Genomic DNA, 14,827 nt, shown 5'->3' with positions numbered 1-14,827 from the left:
AATCCAAAATGAGAAGCATTCTACAAAATAACGGGCCTATATTCTTAAAAAATGCCAATGCCATAACAGGCAAGGAAGAACTAAACTATTCTACATTGAAGAATATTAAAGCAACAAGATTACTAAACACAATGTATGATCCTCGACTGGGGTTCTGGGCAAAGACAATGATTTTTTTTTTTTCCTAAAACAGACACTGAGATAACTGGGGAAATCAGTATGGGGTCTTTGGGTTAGGTTAAGTGACAGTATTGCATTAATGCTAATTTCCAGATTTTAATGGCTGCCCAGTAGTTATCTAAGAGCATGTCTTAATCTTTTAGGAAATACTCAATGAAAACATCAATGTAATAAGGGCATCACATCTACAATTTACTCTTAAATTTAGAACTTATATAAATAAACTGAAGCAATGATGGCATGATAAATGTGGCAAAATGCAATACAGAAGGAAATCTGGTGAAGGGTATATGGGAAGTCTTTACACAATTCTGGCAATTTTTCTATAAAGTTAAAATTAAATTGTTTAGGAGAATTAATATGTTGAATATTTGATTTGTCTAGAAAAGAGAACGCTCCACTTGTACTGGTTAAGAACAAAGGCTCTGAGTTCAATATGATGAAAATGTCAGCCCTGTTTCACTGTTCCAAATTTGGTTTCCTAATCTGTAAAATGGGTATGATATTAACAGCAGGCCTACCTACGTGCTGATTCAGTCCTGTATATGTATAAATACTGTGCATACATGTACAGCACACACAGGTGATTAGCAAACTGGCTCGCAGACTGCTTTGCACAGTACATACCTTATGTGAATATTTAATGAATTTCAGGCAAGATAAGGTTTCACAGAAATGGAAGAAGTATAAAAGGACAAAATGATAGAACTGAATGTGAAAGCACAATTTTTAAAGCCCCAGCAATAAAATTAAGACATAAATGTAAGTAAAAAGTGACTATTAATATAGTGAAATGCTTACTCTCAAGAATATTTTTATACAAATATGCTATTAAAGGTTATTATAAGAATGCTGAGAAAAGCACTCTAATACTCCTGGAGAAACTGTAAGCTGGCACATTTTTGAGAAAAAAAATGACAATCTTCTTCACAAGTCCCCTTCTCAGTAACTCACACATCTCAGCAATGGAGGCCTAAGTGACCTCACAGAATTAAAACTTAGGAAATAACATACATGCTACATCCTCTTAGATTATTATGTAGAGCTGAGAGGAAAAAATATCAAGAAAATCTCACTCTGTAAAAAAGTTTAAATATTTCTACATACCTAGGCAATGAACTAAGATTTGAGTTAGGAATAACTTTTTTTCTTCTACATTATATTATTATGTATAATGAGCATGATCAGGAACAAATGACAATTTTTTAAAACAATAAAGAAAATGCAGTGAAGACTGAGCTGATCTTCTACTCTGTTCTGAACAAAGGGTGAAGTTTACAGTAAAAATATTTAAAGGTTAACAACTGAACGCTGGACTAGAGCACACTTCCCATGACAAGTATCCCCCATCTGCTTCAGAAATTACAATTAGATCTTCCTGCAACAAGAACCAACAAGTGGGCCAATATGTGTAATACTGTTTATTTTTACCTGTCTTTATTTAAAAAATAATTGAATAGTGCAGAGCTAGGAATTACTTCCTTACCAAAACAATTCTGGGGTACCAGTTTAATATACCAGAACGACACATGGTTCGGTGGCGGCCGTGCACCCCTGGAGGCCTAGAGCTGTACACTCCTGGAGCTCTAGAGCAATATACCCCTGCACCCCTGGAGTCCTGGAGTCCTGGAGTCCTACACCCCCGCACCTTCAGGGCCCTAGAGCCCTACACCCTGGAGTCCTGTACCCCTGGAGCCCTGCACCTTATACCCATGTACCCCTGAAGTCCTGCACCCCTATACCCCTGGATCCCTGAAGCCCTTCACCCCTATAACCCCTGAGGCCCTGAAGCCCTGCACCCCTATACCCCTGAAGCCTTGCACCCCTATACCCCTGGATCCCTGGAGCCTTGCACCCCCTATACCCCTGAAGCCCTGAAGTCCTGCACCCCTATACACCTGAAGTCCTGCACCCCTATACCCCTGAAGCCTTGCACCCCTATACCCCTGGATCCCTGGAGCCGTGCACCCCTATACCCCTGAGGCCCTGAAGCCCTTCACCCCTATACCCCTGGATCCCTGGAGCCTTGCACCCCTATACTCCTGGAGTCCCAGACTGCTGCAGTCCTGGAGCCGGCACACCTGCGCTTGGGACAGGAGAAGTAGCGCGTGGTGCAGAGAGAGCGGTGACGCTGGACCCACCTAGCCCTCTGGGAGTGATGCCGCTGCTGTCGGCAGGGTTGAGGACCCAGTAGTAGTACTTGAGTGTGTGCATGAGCTGCAGCACGGTCCCGACCCTGCGGATGGTGGTGTAGATGGTGGCAGTGCCGATGAACTCCGCAGACAGGTAGGTGTAAAGGGAGAGCTGGACCTAGCAGGGGAAGAGCCACAGAGCATGGAAATAAAGTTAAAATTCCTCAGATGTTTACACTAAATGACGCATGCTCTTCTATTTTCACTGCAAATTAGTAAAGGCCAAGGAATGACTATCCAATTACTGTAAAGCTGAAATTAAACTTTCCTTAAATTTCAGATTTATATTTTTAAAAGAAAATAATCTGCAACTATTTATTTAATGTCTATATTTAAAAAAAATACTACTTTCATAGCATGGTATAAATTCTATATTAAAAATGAAATCAATTTTCCAGTCAGTCAAAGTGACCAGTTATCTCTTAGTATTCAGCATTTCAAATTCTCTTCCTTGGAAATGCACAAATAATATCTAATGACTAAAAAATGCAGGATTACTCCAAGCTTAATTTTCAATTGTAGTTTCATTTATGTTCATATTTAGACATCAAATATTCTGTTTTTTCACTATTCCAAAGAACAAATCTTGGTTCCCAATATATGTTGTGAGACACACGCATCTAGAGTGAAAATGCTACAGACGAACATAATCCTCTTCCCTTAAAGGAGTTCCATCATATTTAGAAGCAGTAATTTTTTGAGTTTACAAGGCTCTACCATAACGTAACTTTATCATCCAAACAAAACAGGTGCCGTTATTTAAATATTCCGTCAAATGTGAGGATACATAACCACAAGAAAGTATGCCTTGCCCCTTATGTGGAAAGGTGTTCTCTCCGGATCGCATGTTAACAGCCCTGTCTGAGCCCAGCCTAAGGGACCTAGATAGAACAGCACTACTTCCTAAAACAATGGCCTCGTATTAACTTCCTAAGATAAATGGAAACCTCCAAACCCTGTCTGCAGGAAGCTGCGGGCCCCACGTCTGCGCTGCCCGCACTGCCCGCGCTGCCCGGGCATCCATACCTTCGCAGGGGTGTGGATCCAGATGGCCGGGTTGAACAGAATGTGGTCGCAGAGCTGCTTCAGCAGAGGTGCTCCGTGAGATAAGCCGTCGAGGTATTTTGCGAAGGATAAAAACTGCTCCAGAACAGCTCTAGTTATATGAACTCTCGATGACTAAAGAAAGAAAAAAGAACTCTAAGAGAAAGATAACCAGAATATAAAATTGAATAATTGCTAACTTAGCATGAATACTATGAATTTTTCACATGGTGTCCCTAATGGGTTAAATAAAACACACATACTGCTATATTTTCTTTGCTATTCAAAATTTAAATTAACAAAGAAAACAAGAATTTTAGTATATTTCTCTGTTTGACAGTTTTCTGGCTATCTGAAGGCCTTTCCAGGACAACTGTAAATTAAATAATGCCACTCTTAGCTCCATCTAAAGAAATAAAATGAGTGATAAACACGAACAGATTGATAAACAAGAAGGGATCATCTTGGAGCATGTTAAAATGGAGTAAAATGAGTATAGGGATTACAGGGGGAAAGAGAAGTTCTTCTACTCAACCTCCTCCGGACCAGGAGCGCCCCTGCCCCTCACTCCACCGACGTCCCTCTCCCTGCCGACCACCCAGCCCCTGAAAACACTGGCCACCCTCCAACAGCCCCTGCTCACAAGGGGCAAACTGCCCCTCCCCTGGCCTTGGGAACACACTGTGGTGTGGCATGAGGCTTCTGCACCTTGGGGAGCCCCATCCAGGACGTGTACGGCCATCAGCGTGTATGTTCTCCCTCCAGGGACACTACGAAAAGTGCCAGGGCCTCCAAAATGAAAGCCAAGCCTGGAAGTGGCCATGTCCCGTGCAGTGGCGACAAGCCAGGTGTGGCTGCTGAGCACTGGATACAGAGCTACTCCAAAGTTAGCTGCACTGCGAATACAAAATGCTTGCTGGCTTTTAAGGCTCAGAATGAAAAAAGAATGCTAAATATAGTGTTTTCTATATTGAGTACACATTAAAATGACAGTATTGTGGATACACTGGGTTAAATGAAGTACATTATTAAACTGCTTTTACCTGCTGTTTACCTTTTTAATGTGGTTACTGGAAAATTTTAAATGATATGACTTGTAGAATATAATACTTCAATTGGACAATGCTACCCTGGAAAATAATCTCAGATGAAAATGTCATTAAGATGGAAAATATTCTCTTCATACAAGCGTGAATGTCCGAGACATCTGCAGTGCCAGCCTCTCCCCAGGGAGGCGCGGAGTCGGCCCGGCGCCACCTCCTGCACGGGCCACGTAGCTGCCGGACCACAACCCACAGCTTATATGATAATCAAAGTCGAAAAGGAGCAGAAATCGGATTATCAAAGCAAAGACTTGAGCTTCAACGAAAAGAATACAGCATCTTCAATTCTAAATATTTTATATGTTGGTACAAAAAAGTTAAAAACAGAGATTAACGGTTATTCAAGTCTCCCTGGTCCTCACTCGCCATATTCAGTGGTAGTGACCACACGACCACTACCCGATACACTCTACTTCTATGCTGAACGGCCTGAAATAAAACACAGTCTGCTCCCGTACAAGTCGTCTGTCATGTGCTTACAGAGGATGAAAACAGCCATATAAAATTTAGTTGCCAGGGCGGGCCACAGAGGCTCAGCAGGCAGAGTTCTCGCCTGCCATGCCAGAGACCCGGGTTTGATTTCTGGTGCCTGCCCATGCAAAAAAAAAAAAAAATCGGGTTGCCCATTAAAAGACATTCACCTGAGGAATGAATTCATCCTCCAGAAGCAAGTTCCTCAGAGGGAAAACCTCCATATTCACAAAGAGGAGCCAGGGGTCTCCTCACGCAAGTCCACGCTGCTGAGTGCTAGTCTTTAATCCTGAAATCAATCTTCACAGACCTTTCCAAAAGTGTGTCTTTTTGTCAGCCACCTAAAAATCTTACTAGATGTGAGGGGAAAGCACATTTCCTCTCCCACAGCAAGTGCCCAGACCTATTGGCAGCACCACCCTCACATGCTCTCGCACGGCCCACCGACGGCATGTGCCTGAGGCTCACCAGAACCGCTCAGGAATCGCGCCGCTGATTTCAGGCCCTGTGCTAAAACACAAGGAACGTGTCCATACACAGTGACCTCACCAGGAGTCAGCTGGGGAAAAAATTCGTTTCAAAATGACAACTTAAAGAATCAAGTACCAAGTAATGAAGTTAACTAGGGAAGTAAAGGACTTGCACACAGAGAACTACATAACACTGCTAAAAATAAATAGCCAGAAAGACATTCCCTGCTCATGGATAGGAAGGTTAAATGTAGTCAAGATGCCAATTCTACCCACACTGATGTACGGATTCAACGCAGCACAAATAAAAACTCCAACAACCTACTTTGAGGACTTGGAAAAGGTAATTATCAAATTCACTTGGAAGGGAAGGGGACCCCGAATACCTAAAAGCATCCTATAAAAAGAACAACAAAGTGAGAAGATTAACACTTCTTAATTTTAAAACTTATTATAAAACCACAGTGGTCAAAACAGCATGGTACTGTCATAAAGATAGAAAAACTGCCCAATGGAATTGAATCGAGAGAGCAAACCTATGGTCAACTGTTCTTCAACAAGGTCCCCAAATCCACAGAACTGGGACAAAGTAGTCCTTTCAATGAATGAGCATGGGAAAAGTGGGTATCAATAGCCAAAAGAATGAAAAAGTACCACTACCTTACACCCTATACAAAAGTTAACTCAAAGTGGCTCAAACACCTAAATTTAAAAAATAGCTTCATACAGCTTTTAGAAGAAAGCATAGGGAAACATTTTCAAGACCCAGTAATAGGAGGTAGCTTCCTAAACTTGATACCCAAAGCACAAACAACAAAAGAAAAAGTAGGTAAATGGGAACTCCTCAAAATCAAATGCTTCTGCACCTCAAAAGACTTTACCAAAAGGTGAACAGGTAGCCAACTCAATGGGAGAAAATATCTGGAAATCACATATTGGACAAAAGTTTGATATCCTGTATACACAAACAAATCATACAACTCAACAACAACAGAACAAGCAACCCAATTATAAAATGGGCTAAAGATATGAACAGGCATTTTTCTGAAGAGCAAATACAGATGGATCAAAAAGCACATGAAGAAATGTTCATTTTCACTGACTATCATGGAAATGCAGATCAAAACTACAATGAGATACCACCTCACACCTATAAGAAAGGCTACTATTAAACAAACAGTAAACTACAAATGTCGGAGAGGATGTGGAGAAACTGGGACACTTATGCACTCTGGTGGGAATGTATAATGGTACAGTTGCTAGGGAAGACAGTTTGGCAGTTACCTAGGAAACTAAATATCAAGTTGCCCTATGACCCAGCAATAGCACTACTTAGTATACACCCAGAAGAACTGAGAGCAATGACAAAGACATTTGCACACCAATATTCATAGTATCACAATCACCAAAAGATGGAAACAATCCAACTGCCCATCAACAGATGTGTGGATTAGCAAAACGTGGTATATACAAAGAAAAGTATGACGTTCTGAAGAACAGGAAAAAACAGTTAAGCCTTGAGGACATAAGGCTAAATCAAATAAGACACAAAAGGATAGTTATTGTATGATTCCACATTTATGACCATCGTAAAGGTAAAATCAGAAGCTTATAATACAGAATGTAGAGTACCTATGTAGACATACACAGAAGCTAGAGACAGGTGAATGGTTATTTTATGAGGTCGAAGTTAAATTTAAACGTAGAAGAATAGATAGAAGTGAAGGCGGTCCACTAGTGGGACTACAGGTAATATCATATTGAAGATGAACATGTTAAAAAGGGTTATACAGGCTCAGGCATCCCATTGATTAACAGTATAAATAGAAATAAGTTCTTGCATGAACTACTTCAAAGGTAGGAATCTTATACAAAGAGTATATAAATTCAGGATACAAGGGGAAAACTGTTATTGCATGCTATGGGCTATGTTTAACAGGAAAATATCAACAGCACCACAGCAATGCCAGGGGTAAATAATGGGGGGAGGGACAAGAATTAAGGGGAGGTTTAGATTTTTCATTTGTTGAAGGTGTGTTTATTGGTTTTCTTTCTCTCAGGAACAATGCAATTATCTAAAATTGAGAGTGTTAATGGACTGCTGCCTTTGGATGTTAAACAAACGAGGCCCAGTAGATGGAGGTGGCTGAAGGATGTACTATCTGAAAAGCAGAATGGCAAACAATGGTGTCTACATATGACTGATATTGTGCTGCTACAAAAAGGAAAGAAGTCATGAGGCATGCAACAAAGTGAATGAACCTGTGGGACACTTGGTGAAGCAAAACAAGCCAGAAGCAAAAGAGCAAATATTGCATGGTCTCATTTACAAAACATTTAAAATAAAACAGAGGCCTAGACTGTAAGCTCTTATATCAGTTACATTTACTACAGAGTGGTGATTGTTATTTCCAGATTCTGAAAGGCAGTTTTATAATTGTATAGCCTGGTGCATTTTGAGATAAGAACGAACCCGACGGGTCAGGATTCAAGTACTTCAGAACAAGGGTAAGTGACCTGGGGGGGGGGTCTCTACAGCACATAGGCAGGCCCTGTTTACAAAAGCTGAAGAACTGAGACCTAGAGAACCAGAGACCGTCCAGCTGGTGTAAAAGGTCTAGAATGCCCCTTTCCAGACAGAAGAGGGGAGCCCTCAGGAGAGACCGGGACTGGGAACGCTCTACCTCTGCGTCCCGCATGCCACACCCTGCTCCTGCGCCCCAAGGTCTGACTGAGCTGCACCCCAGACCCACGGGCCCCACGCTTCATCCTCAGAACCCCACGATGCGCACCGCACACTCAAAGGCACCAGCACAGCGCCCCCACCTGCACCCACCCTGCGCTGCAGTGCGTCACCGCACGGCTGTGCCCGCCCTGCGCACCGCAACCTGCCCCACACCCATCCCGCAAACACAAAGCTTCCGACTACCGAAGGAAACCAACTTCCAAAGTAAGCCAGTCAAGACACTAGGTGCCACTAAGACAACAGACGATCACTAAGCGTATCAAGACGCAGAAACATACAGCCCAGCCTAATGACCAAATTACAACACCAGAGGACACACAGACTTTAAGACAACTAATCAAAAAGGTTCATATAGCTCTACTAAATAAAATAAATGGTATGGCTAATAACATAGAGGAGATCAAGAAGACACTAGAAGAACATAAAGAAGAATTTGAAAGAATAAATAGAAAAATAGGTATCACAAAGATTGAAGATGTCGTAGACCAAAGAAAAAATATATTCAAGACACACAAGAGCAGATTTGAAGAGACAGAAGAAACAGTACATGAACTATAGGATAGAAAAACTGATTTCAAACAGGAAATGGCTAAAAGATGGAAAAATCTGAATTCAATCTGAAGGAAACGATGGACAAAACAAAGCATACAAATATAGGAATCATCGGGTTCCCAGAAGGAGGAGAGAGGAGTAAAGGGCTAGGAAAATTAGTGGAGGATACAATGGGAGAAAATGTCCCAACCCTTATAAATGACATAAATTGGCAAGTCAAAGAAGTCCAAGGAATTCCAAATAGAATAAATCAAATAGGCCTTCCCCAAAGCATACACAAATAAGTCTCTCAAATGCTGAAGAAAAGGAGAAAATCCTGAAAGCAGCAAGAGAAAATCTACTACATACAAGGGAAACCACATAAGGCAGAGTTCAGACTACTCAACTGGCACTATGGAGGCAAGAAGGCAGTGGTATGAGATATCTAAGATCCTGAAAGAGAAAGACTTCCAGCCCGGAATTCTGTACCCAACCAAATTATCCTTCAAAACTGAGGGAGAGATTAAAATATGCACAGACAGACAAATCCTGAGAGAATATCACCAAGAGACTGGCCCTAAAAGAAATGTCAGTTGAAAAAAAAAGAAAAGAAAGGAGAGGGAGGTCTGTAAGAAGGCACAGAATTGAAAAGTACCAGAAGGGTAACTTAAAGGATAAAAAGAGATAAGGGAAAAGAATACATAGATCTGACAAACAAAATTCAAAGGATAAGAAAAGGTGGATTCAAGAAATGCCTTTTCAGTAATACCTTTGACTGCTAATGGAATAAACTCACCAATTAAAAAGATATAGATTGGCAGAATGGATTAAGAAATAAAATCTACCAATAGGCTGCTTACAAGAGAATCATCTTAGACACAAGGATGCAAATAGATTGAAAGTGAAAGGCTGGAAAAAGATGTTCCATACAAGTTGTAACTAAAAGAAAGTTGGAGTAGCTATACTAATATTAGACAAAATAGATTTTAAATATAAAGACACCATAAGAGACAAAGAAGGACACTATATATTAATAAAAAGGACAATACACCAAGAAGATATGACAATCATAAATGCTTATGTTCCCAATCAAGGAGCTCCAAAGTACATGAGACAGACACTGGCAAAACTGAAGGGAGAAAGAGACATGTCAACAATAATAGTAGGAGACTTGAACACACCATTCTCCTCCATAGATAGAACCAACAGACAGAGGATCAACAAGGAAACAGAGAAGTAAAATAACATGATAAAAGAATTAGACTTAATAGACATACATGGGTCATTACCCCTCAAAACACAAGGATATACATTCTTCTCTAGCGCTCATGGAATATTCTCCAAGATAGGTCATATGCTGGGGCACAAAACAGATCTTTATAAATTTAAAAACATCGAAATTATTCAAAGCACCTTCTCTGATCACAATGGAATGAGTGGATATCAAGAACCACCAAAGAATGAGACCATTCGCAAATATATGGAGATTAAATAACACACTCTTAAACAACCAATGGGTCAAAGAAGAAACTGCTAAAGAAATCAGTAGATATCTGGAGATGAATGAAAATGAGAATAGAACATATCAGAACTGATGGGATGCAGCAAAGGCTGTGCTGAGAGGGAAATTTATTGCCTTACATGTCTATATTAAAAAACAAACAGCAAAAATCAAGGGTTTAACTACTCATCTAGAAGAACTTGAGAAAGAACAGCAAACACCCAAAAGCAAATAGAAGAGAAATTGCAACGATTAAAGCACTGTTAAGTGAACGGGAGAACAAAAGAACAATAGACAGAATCAATAAAACCAAAAGTTGGTTATAGCTCACTTAAATAATCAAAACACCGGAGCCCAGAATAAAAAATGAGGGCCCTCAATTCTGGATAGCTTAATGTAATGCCTGGATATATCATAGAATATGTTAAACAGATAATCAAAAAGTACTGCCAAAGTCCCTTGAGGGATGGGAGAAAAAATATGGAACTCGAAATCCCTGATACTATCAGACGTTAGGGACACCCAAATCAATAGGCCAAGCCCTTGATCTTGATAAAAGAATTAGACCTAATAAACATACATGTGTCATTGCCCCCCAAAACACAAGGATATACATTCTTCTCTAGTGCTCATGGAATGTTCTCCAAGATACGTCATAAGCTTCTTGTGAAGCTTATGTAGGTAGCGGAAAAGCTTAGCTTACCTATAGGTATGCTTAAGAGTCACCTCCAGAGGACCTCTTCTGTTGCTCGATATGGCCTCACTCTCTAAGCCCAACTTTGCAAGCGAAATCATTGCCCCCACCCCCACCCCCACATGGGACATAACACCCAGGGGTGAAAGTCTCCCTGGTGGCATGGGAGATGACTCCCAGGGATCAGTCGGGCTCTGGAACCATAGGCTCAACAATGCCATCCTGACCAAAAGGGAGAAAAGACATGTAACAAATAAGGTATCAGTAGCTGAGAGAGTTCAAATAGAGTCAAGAGGCTGCTCTGGACGTTGATCTTATGCAAACCTCAGATAGACATTGCTACCTATCATAACTTGACATTCCTGCCGATCCTAAAGACCACCTAGGGCATACATAAGATTCTACAAAGGTTCCATGCACTTGGGTAACTTTCCAGAAACCTAAAGCCTCCAGATGGGTCCCTAGACCAGATAAGTCCTGAAACCTAGAGGGCCCAGCCTCTCCAGAACATCAGCCAGTTCCATCTCCCTACCCCTAATTACTGACAGCCCTTCCAACATGTAAAAGGCACAATGCGAATAGCCCAAATACCCCCCTAAGGAGTATGAGAAAGATCAAAGGTGATGGTGGAATTAAACAGAGAAGACATTAACAAACGACTATGATTGTTGAATCACGATCCTGATATTTCTTTTAGACTTCCATATCTTCGAGCAGCTAGGAGTAACAATCTAATGTGGAATTGTAACCAATCCATAACTCTGAAATCTATTCTACAACTGTTGTGCTGTGCTTTGAAATTTATTGCTTTTTTCTTCGTTATTTTTCACAAAAAAAGGGAACAAAAGTGAGGATAACAAATATTTATATTCCTTCTAGCCTCCAATGTTCTGGAGTAGCTAGAAGGAAAAATCTGGTATGATGGAATGGTAGCCCATGACAAACTCTGGGCTCTGTGGTGCAACTATTTGAACAGTGCTTTGAAAATAATTGCTTTTTTCTTTCTTTGCTTTGTATATATGTTATATTACACAATTTAAAAAAAAGCTAAAAAAAAAAAATACAGGGGTCAAGAAGACACTGTCTGCATTTTAGAAGCTCACCTACTCTTTGAAACCCAAGGGAGAAATGTTTCTTTTGTCAGCACCTGGGCTTTCTGTAGCACATAATCTAATTCAACCTGTCTGGATAAATCACTTAATCCAAACACAGGGCGACCCCAGAATAAAAATAAGGGCCTTTAATCCTGTATAGTTTAATGTAATGCCTGGATACATCCCAGAATACATTAAGTAGATAAAAATTATTGGCACAGACGTGCCTTGGCCACCATAATCTATATGAAGAACATTCCTTTTCTTCCACAAAGAATACATACCACACTCCCATGCCACCTACCTGTTCAAATTTTCTTTTGGCATGATGCCTTTTTACAGTCAGTGGAAGCATATAGCAATGTTACTGTTGACTACAGACTCTTGCTTGAATTGACTGTACATTTTTATTATATCATTAATGTTCAACACCTTGCAATGCTGACATTCATTTCTTCTCCCTCATGCAAAAACGCTTTTTATTTGTACATTTAATCCCCACCAATGTACATGCTAGGCATTCTTAAATTATTACCATCTCAGTCTTTATCCTCTGTATTCCTTCTGGTTTCATGTGTGCCCCCAGCCTCACTCTTTCGACCATACTCACATTCGGCCTCATTCAGTACTTGTATTATTGCGCTTCAATCAGGTAGTATGGTGCTATCCATTTCCAAATTTTTACAATCAATCCTATTGCACAATCTGTATTTCTTCAGCAGTAATTACCCAATCTCAACCCTATTTCTATCTACTGATAAACTCTGTTCTTAACTGAAATTCTCCAAGTTCACTCAATGTTAGTTCATATCAGTGAGACCATACAGTATTGCCCTTTTGTTTCTGGGCACTACTCACTCACTCAGCATTAAGTCCTCAAGGTCCATCCATGTTGTTACATGCTTCATGACTTTATTCTGTTTTACAGCTGTATAATATCCCATTGTATGTATATACTACAGCTTATTCAGCCACTCATCCATGGATGGACTCTTGGGCTGTTCCCATCTCTTGGCAATCATAAGTAATGCTGCTATAAACACTGGTATGGAAATGTCCATTAGTGTCCTTGTCTTCAGGTCCTCTGACTATATACCTAGTAACGGGATTACTGGATCATACGGTAATTCTATACTTAACTTCCTGAGAAACCACCAAACTGCCTTCCACAGCAGCTGTACTATTTTACATTCCCACCAAAAACAGGTAAGTGTGCCTCTTTATCTGCATCCTCTTCCAGTTTTCATTTTCTGTTTTTTTGATATTGGCCATTCTAGTGGGTATCAGATATCTCCTTGTGGCTATGATTTGCATTTCCCTAATAGCCAGTGAAATTGAACATCTTTTCATGTGCCTTTTAGCCATTTGTATTTCCTCTTCTAAGGAGTGTCTGTTTATATCTTTTGCCCATTTCTTAACTGGGTTGTTTGTTTCTTTGTTGTTGAGTTGAAGAATCCCTTTATATATTCTGGATACTAAACCCTTATTGGGTATATAGTTTCCAAATACTGTCTCCCATTGCGTAGGCTGCCTTTTTTACTTTCTTAATTATGGTGGCGATCTCATTTATCTATTTCTTTTTTTGAAACTCGTGTTCTGGGTGTAAGATCTAGGAAACCGCCTGCTATTACAAGATTTATAAGATTTATTTTCTTGTATTTTCTTCTAAAGTTCTTTGGTCTTAGTTCTAATGTTTCGGCCTTTGATCCATCTTGAGTTAATTTTTGTACAGGGTGTGAGATATGAATCTCTTTTCATTTTTTTGCTTGTGGATATCCAGTTCTCTAAGCACCATTTATTGAAGAGGCTGCTCTATCCCAGGTGGGTTTGTTTCACCACCTAATCAAAGATCAATTGTCCAACAGATGAGAGGTTTTATTTCTAAACACTCTATTAGAGTCCATTGGTCAGTATATCTGTCTTTAAGCCAGTAGCATTGTTTTGACCATTGTAGTTTCGTGACACACTTTAAAGTTAGGTAGTATGAGACTTCCCACTTCATCTTTCTTTCTCAAGATATTTTTAGCTATTTGGGGCACCCCTCCCTTCCAAATAAATTTGGTTATTGGTTTTACTATTTCTGCAAATAAAGTTTTCAGGACTTTGACACTGCATTGAATCTACAAATCAATTTGGGGTAGAAATGACATTTTAACTATATTTAGTCTTTCAATCCATGAAAACTGAATGCCTTTTCATTTGTTTAAGTCTTCTATGATTTCTTTTAGCAATTTCTTGTGGTTTCTGGGTATAGGTCTTTTGTATTCTTAGTTAATCTTATTCCTTAAATGTGATTCTTTTTGTTGCTCTTGTAAATGGAAATTATTTCTTGATTCCCTCCTCACATTGTTCATTATTACCGTATAGAAACATTAGTGGTTTGGGGTGTTGATCTGGTACCCTGCTTCTTTGCTATACTCATTATCTCTAGTAGCTTTGCTGTAGATTTTTGGGGTGTTTTGACATATAGTATCAGGTCATCTGCGAACAGTGAGAGTTTTTCTTTTTCCTTTCCAATTTGGATGCCTTTTATTTCTTTTTTTTTGGTTTCACTGCTCTGGCTACAACTTCCAGCATAATATTGAATTACATTAGTGACAGTGGGCATCCCTGCTTTATTCCTGATCTTGGAAAGAAAGCATTCAGTCTTTCCCCATTGAGGATGATGTTAGCCGTGGGTTTTTCATATATTCCCTTTATCATGTTGAAGAATTTCCCTACTATTCCTATCCTTTCAAGTGTTTTCATGAAGAAAGGATATTGACTTTTGTCAAATGCCTTTTCTGCATCAATCGGGATGA

At 40.0% G+C, this 14,827-nt stretch overlaps 1 protein-coding gene across 7 annotated transcripts in view; it reads right to left on the bottom strand.

Annotated features, from left to right (window-relative positions):
- The window catches only part of NBEA (neurobeachin), a 752,331-nt gene that overhangs the window by 552,125 nt on the left and 185,379 nt on the right, over nt 1-14,827 (bottom strand). For all 7 annotated transcript variants that reach the window (XM_077159019.1, XM_077159015.1, XM_077159017.1 and 4 more), the window contains exons 12-13: nt 3,399-3,551; nt 2,322-2,490 (exon numbers count right to left, since the gene is read on the bottom strand). In XM_077159019.1, coding sequence (XP_077015134.1) covers nt 2,322-2,490; nt 3,399-3,551 — 322 coding nt within the window. The remainder of the gene's footprint in view (nt 1-2,321; nt 2,491-3,398; nt 3,552-14,827) is intronic.

The sequence above is a fragment of the Tamandua tetradactyla genome, chromosome 4 (assembly GCF_023851605.1).
Source record: "Tamandua tetradactyla isolate mTamTet1 chromosome 4, mTamTet1.pri, whole genome shotgun sequence".
Classification (NCBI taxonomy): Eukaryota; Metazoa; Chordata; class Mammalia; order Pilosa; family Myrmecophagidae; genus Tamandua; species Tamandua tetradactyla.
Note: the sequence above shows the minus strand (reverse complement) of the source record. Positions and strands in the feature narration are given on the sequence as shown.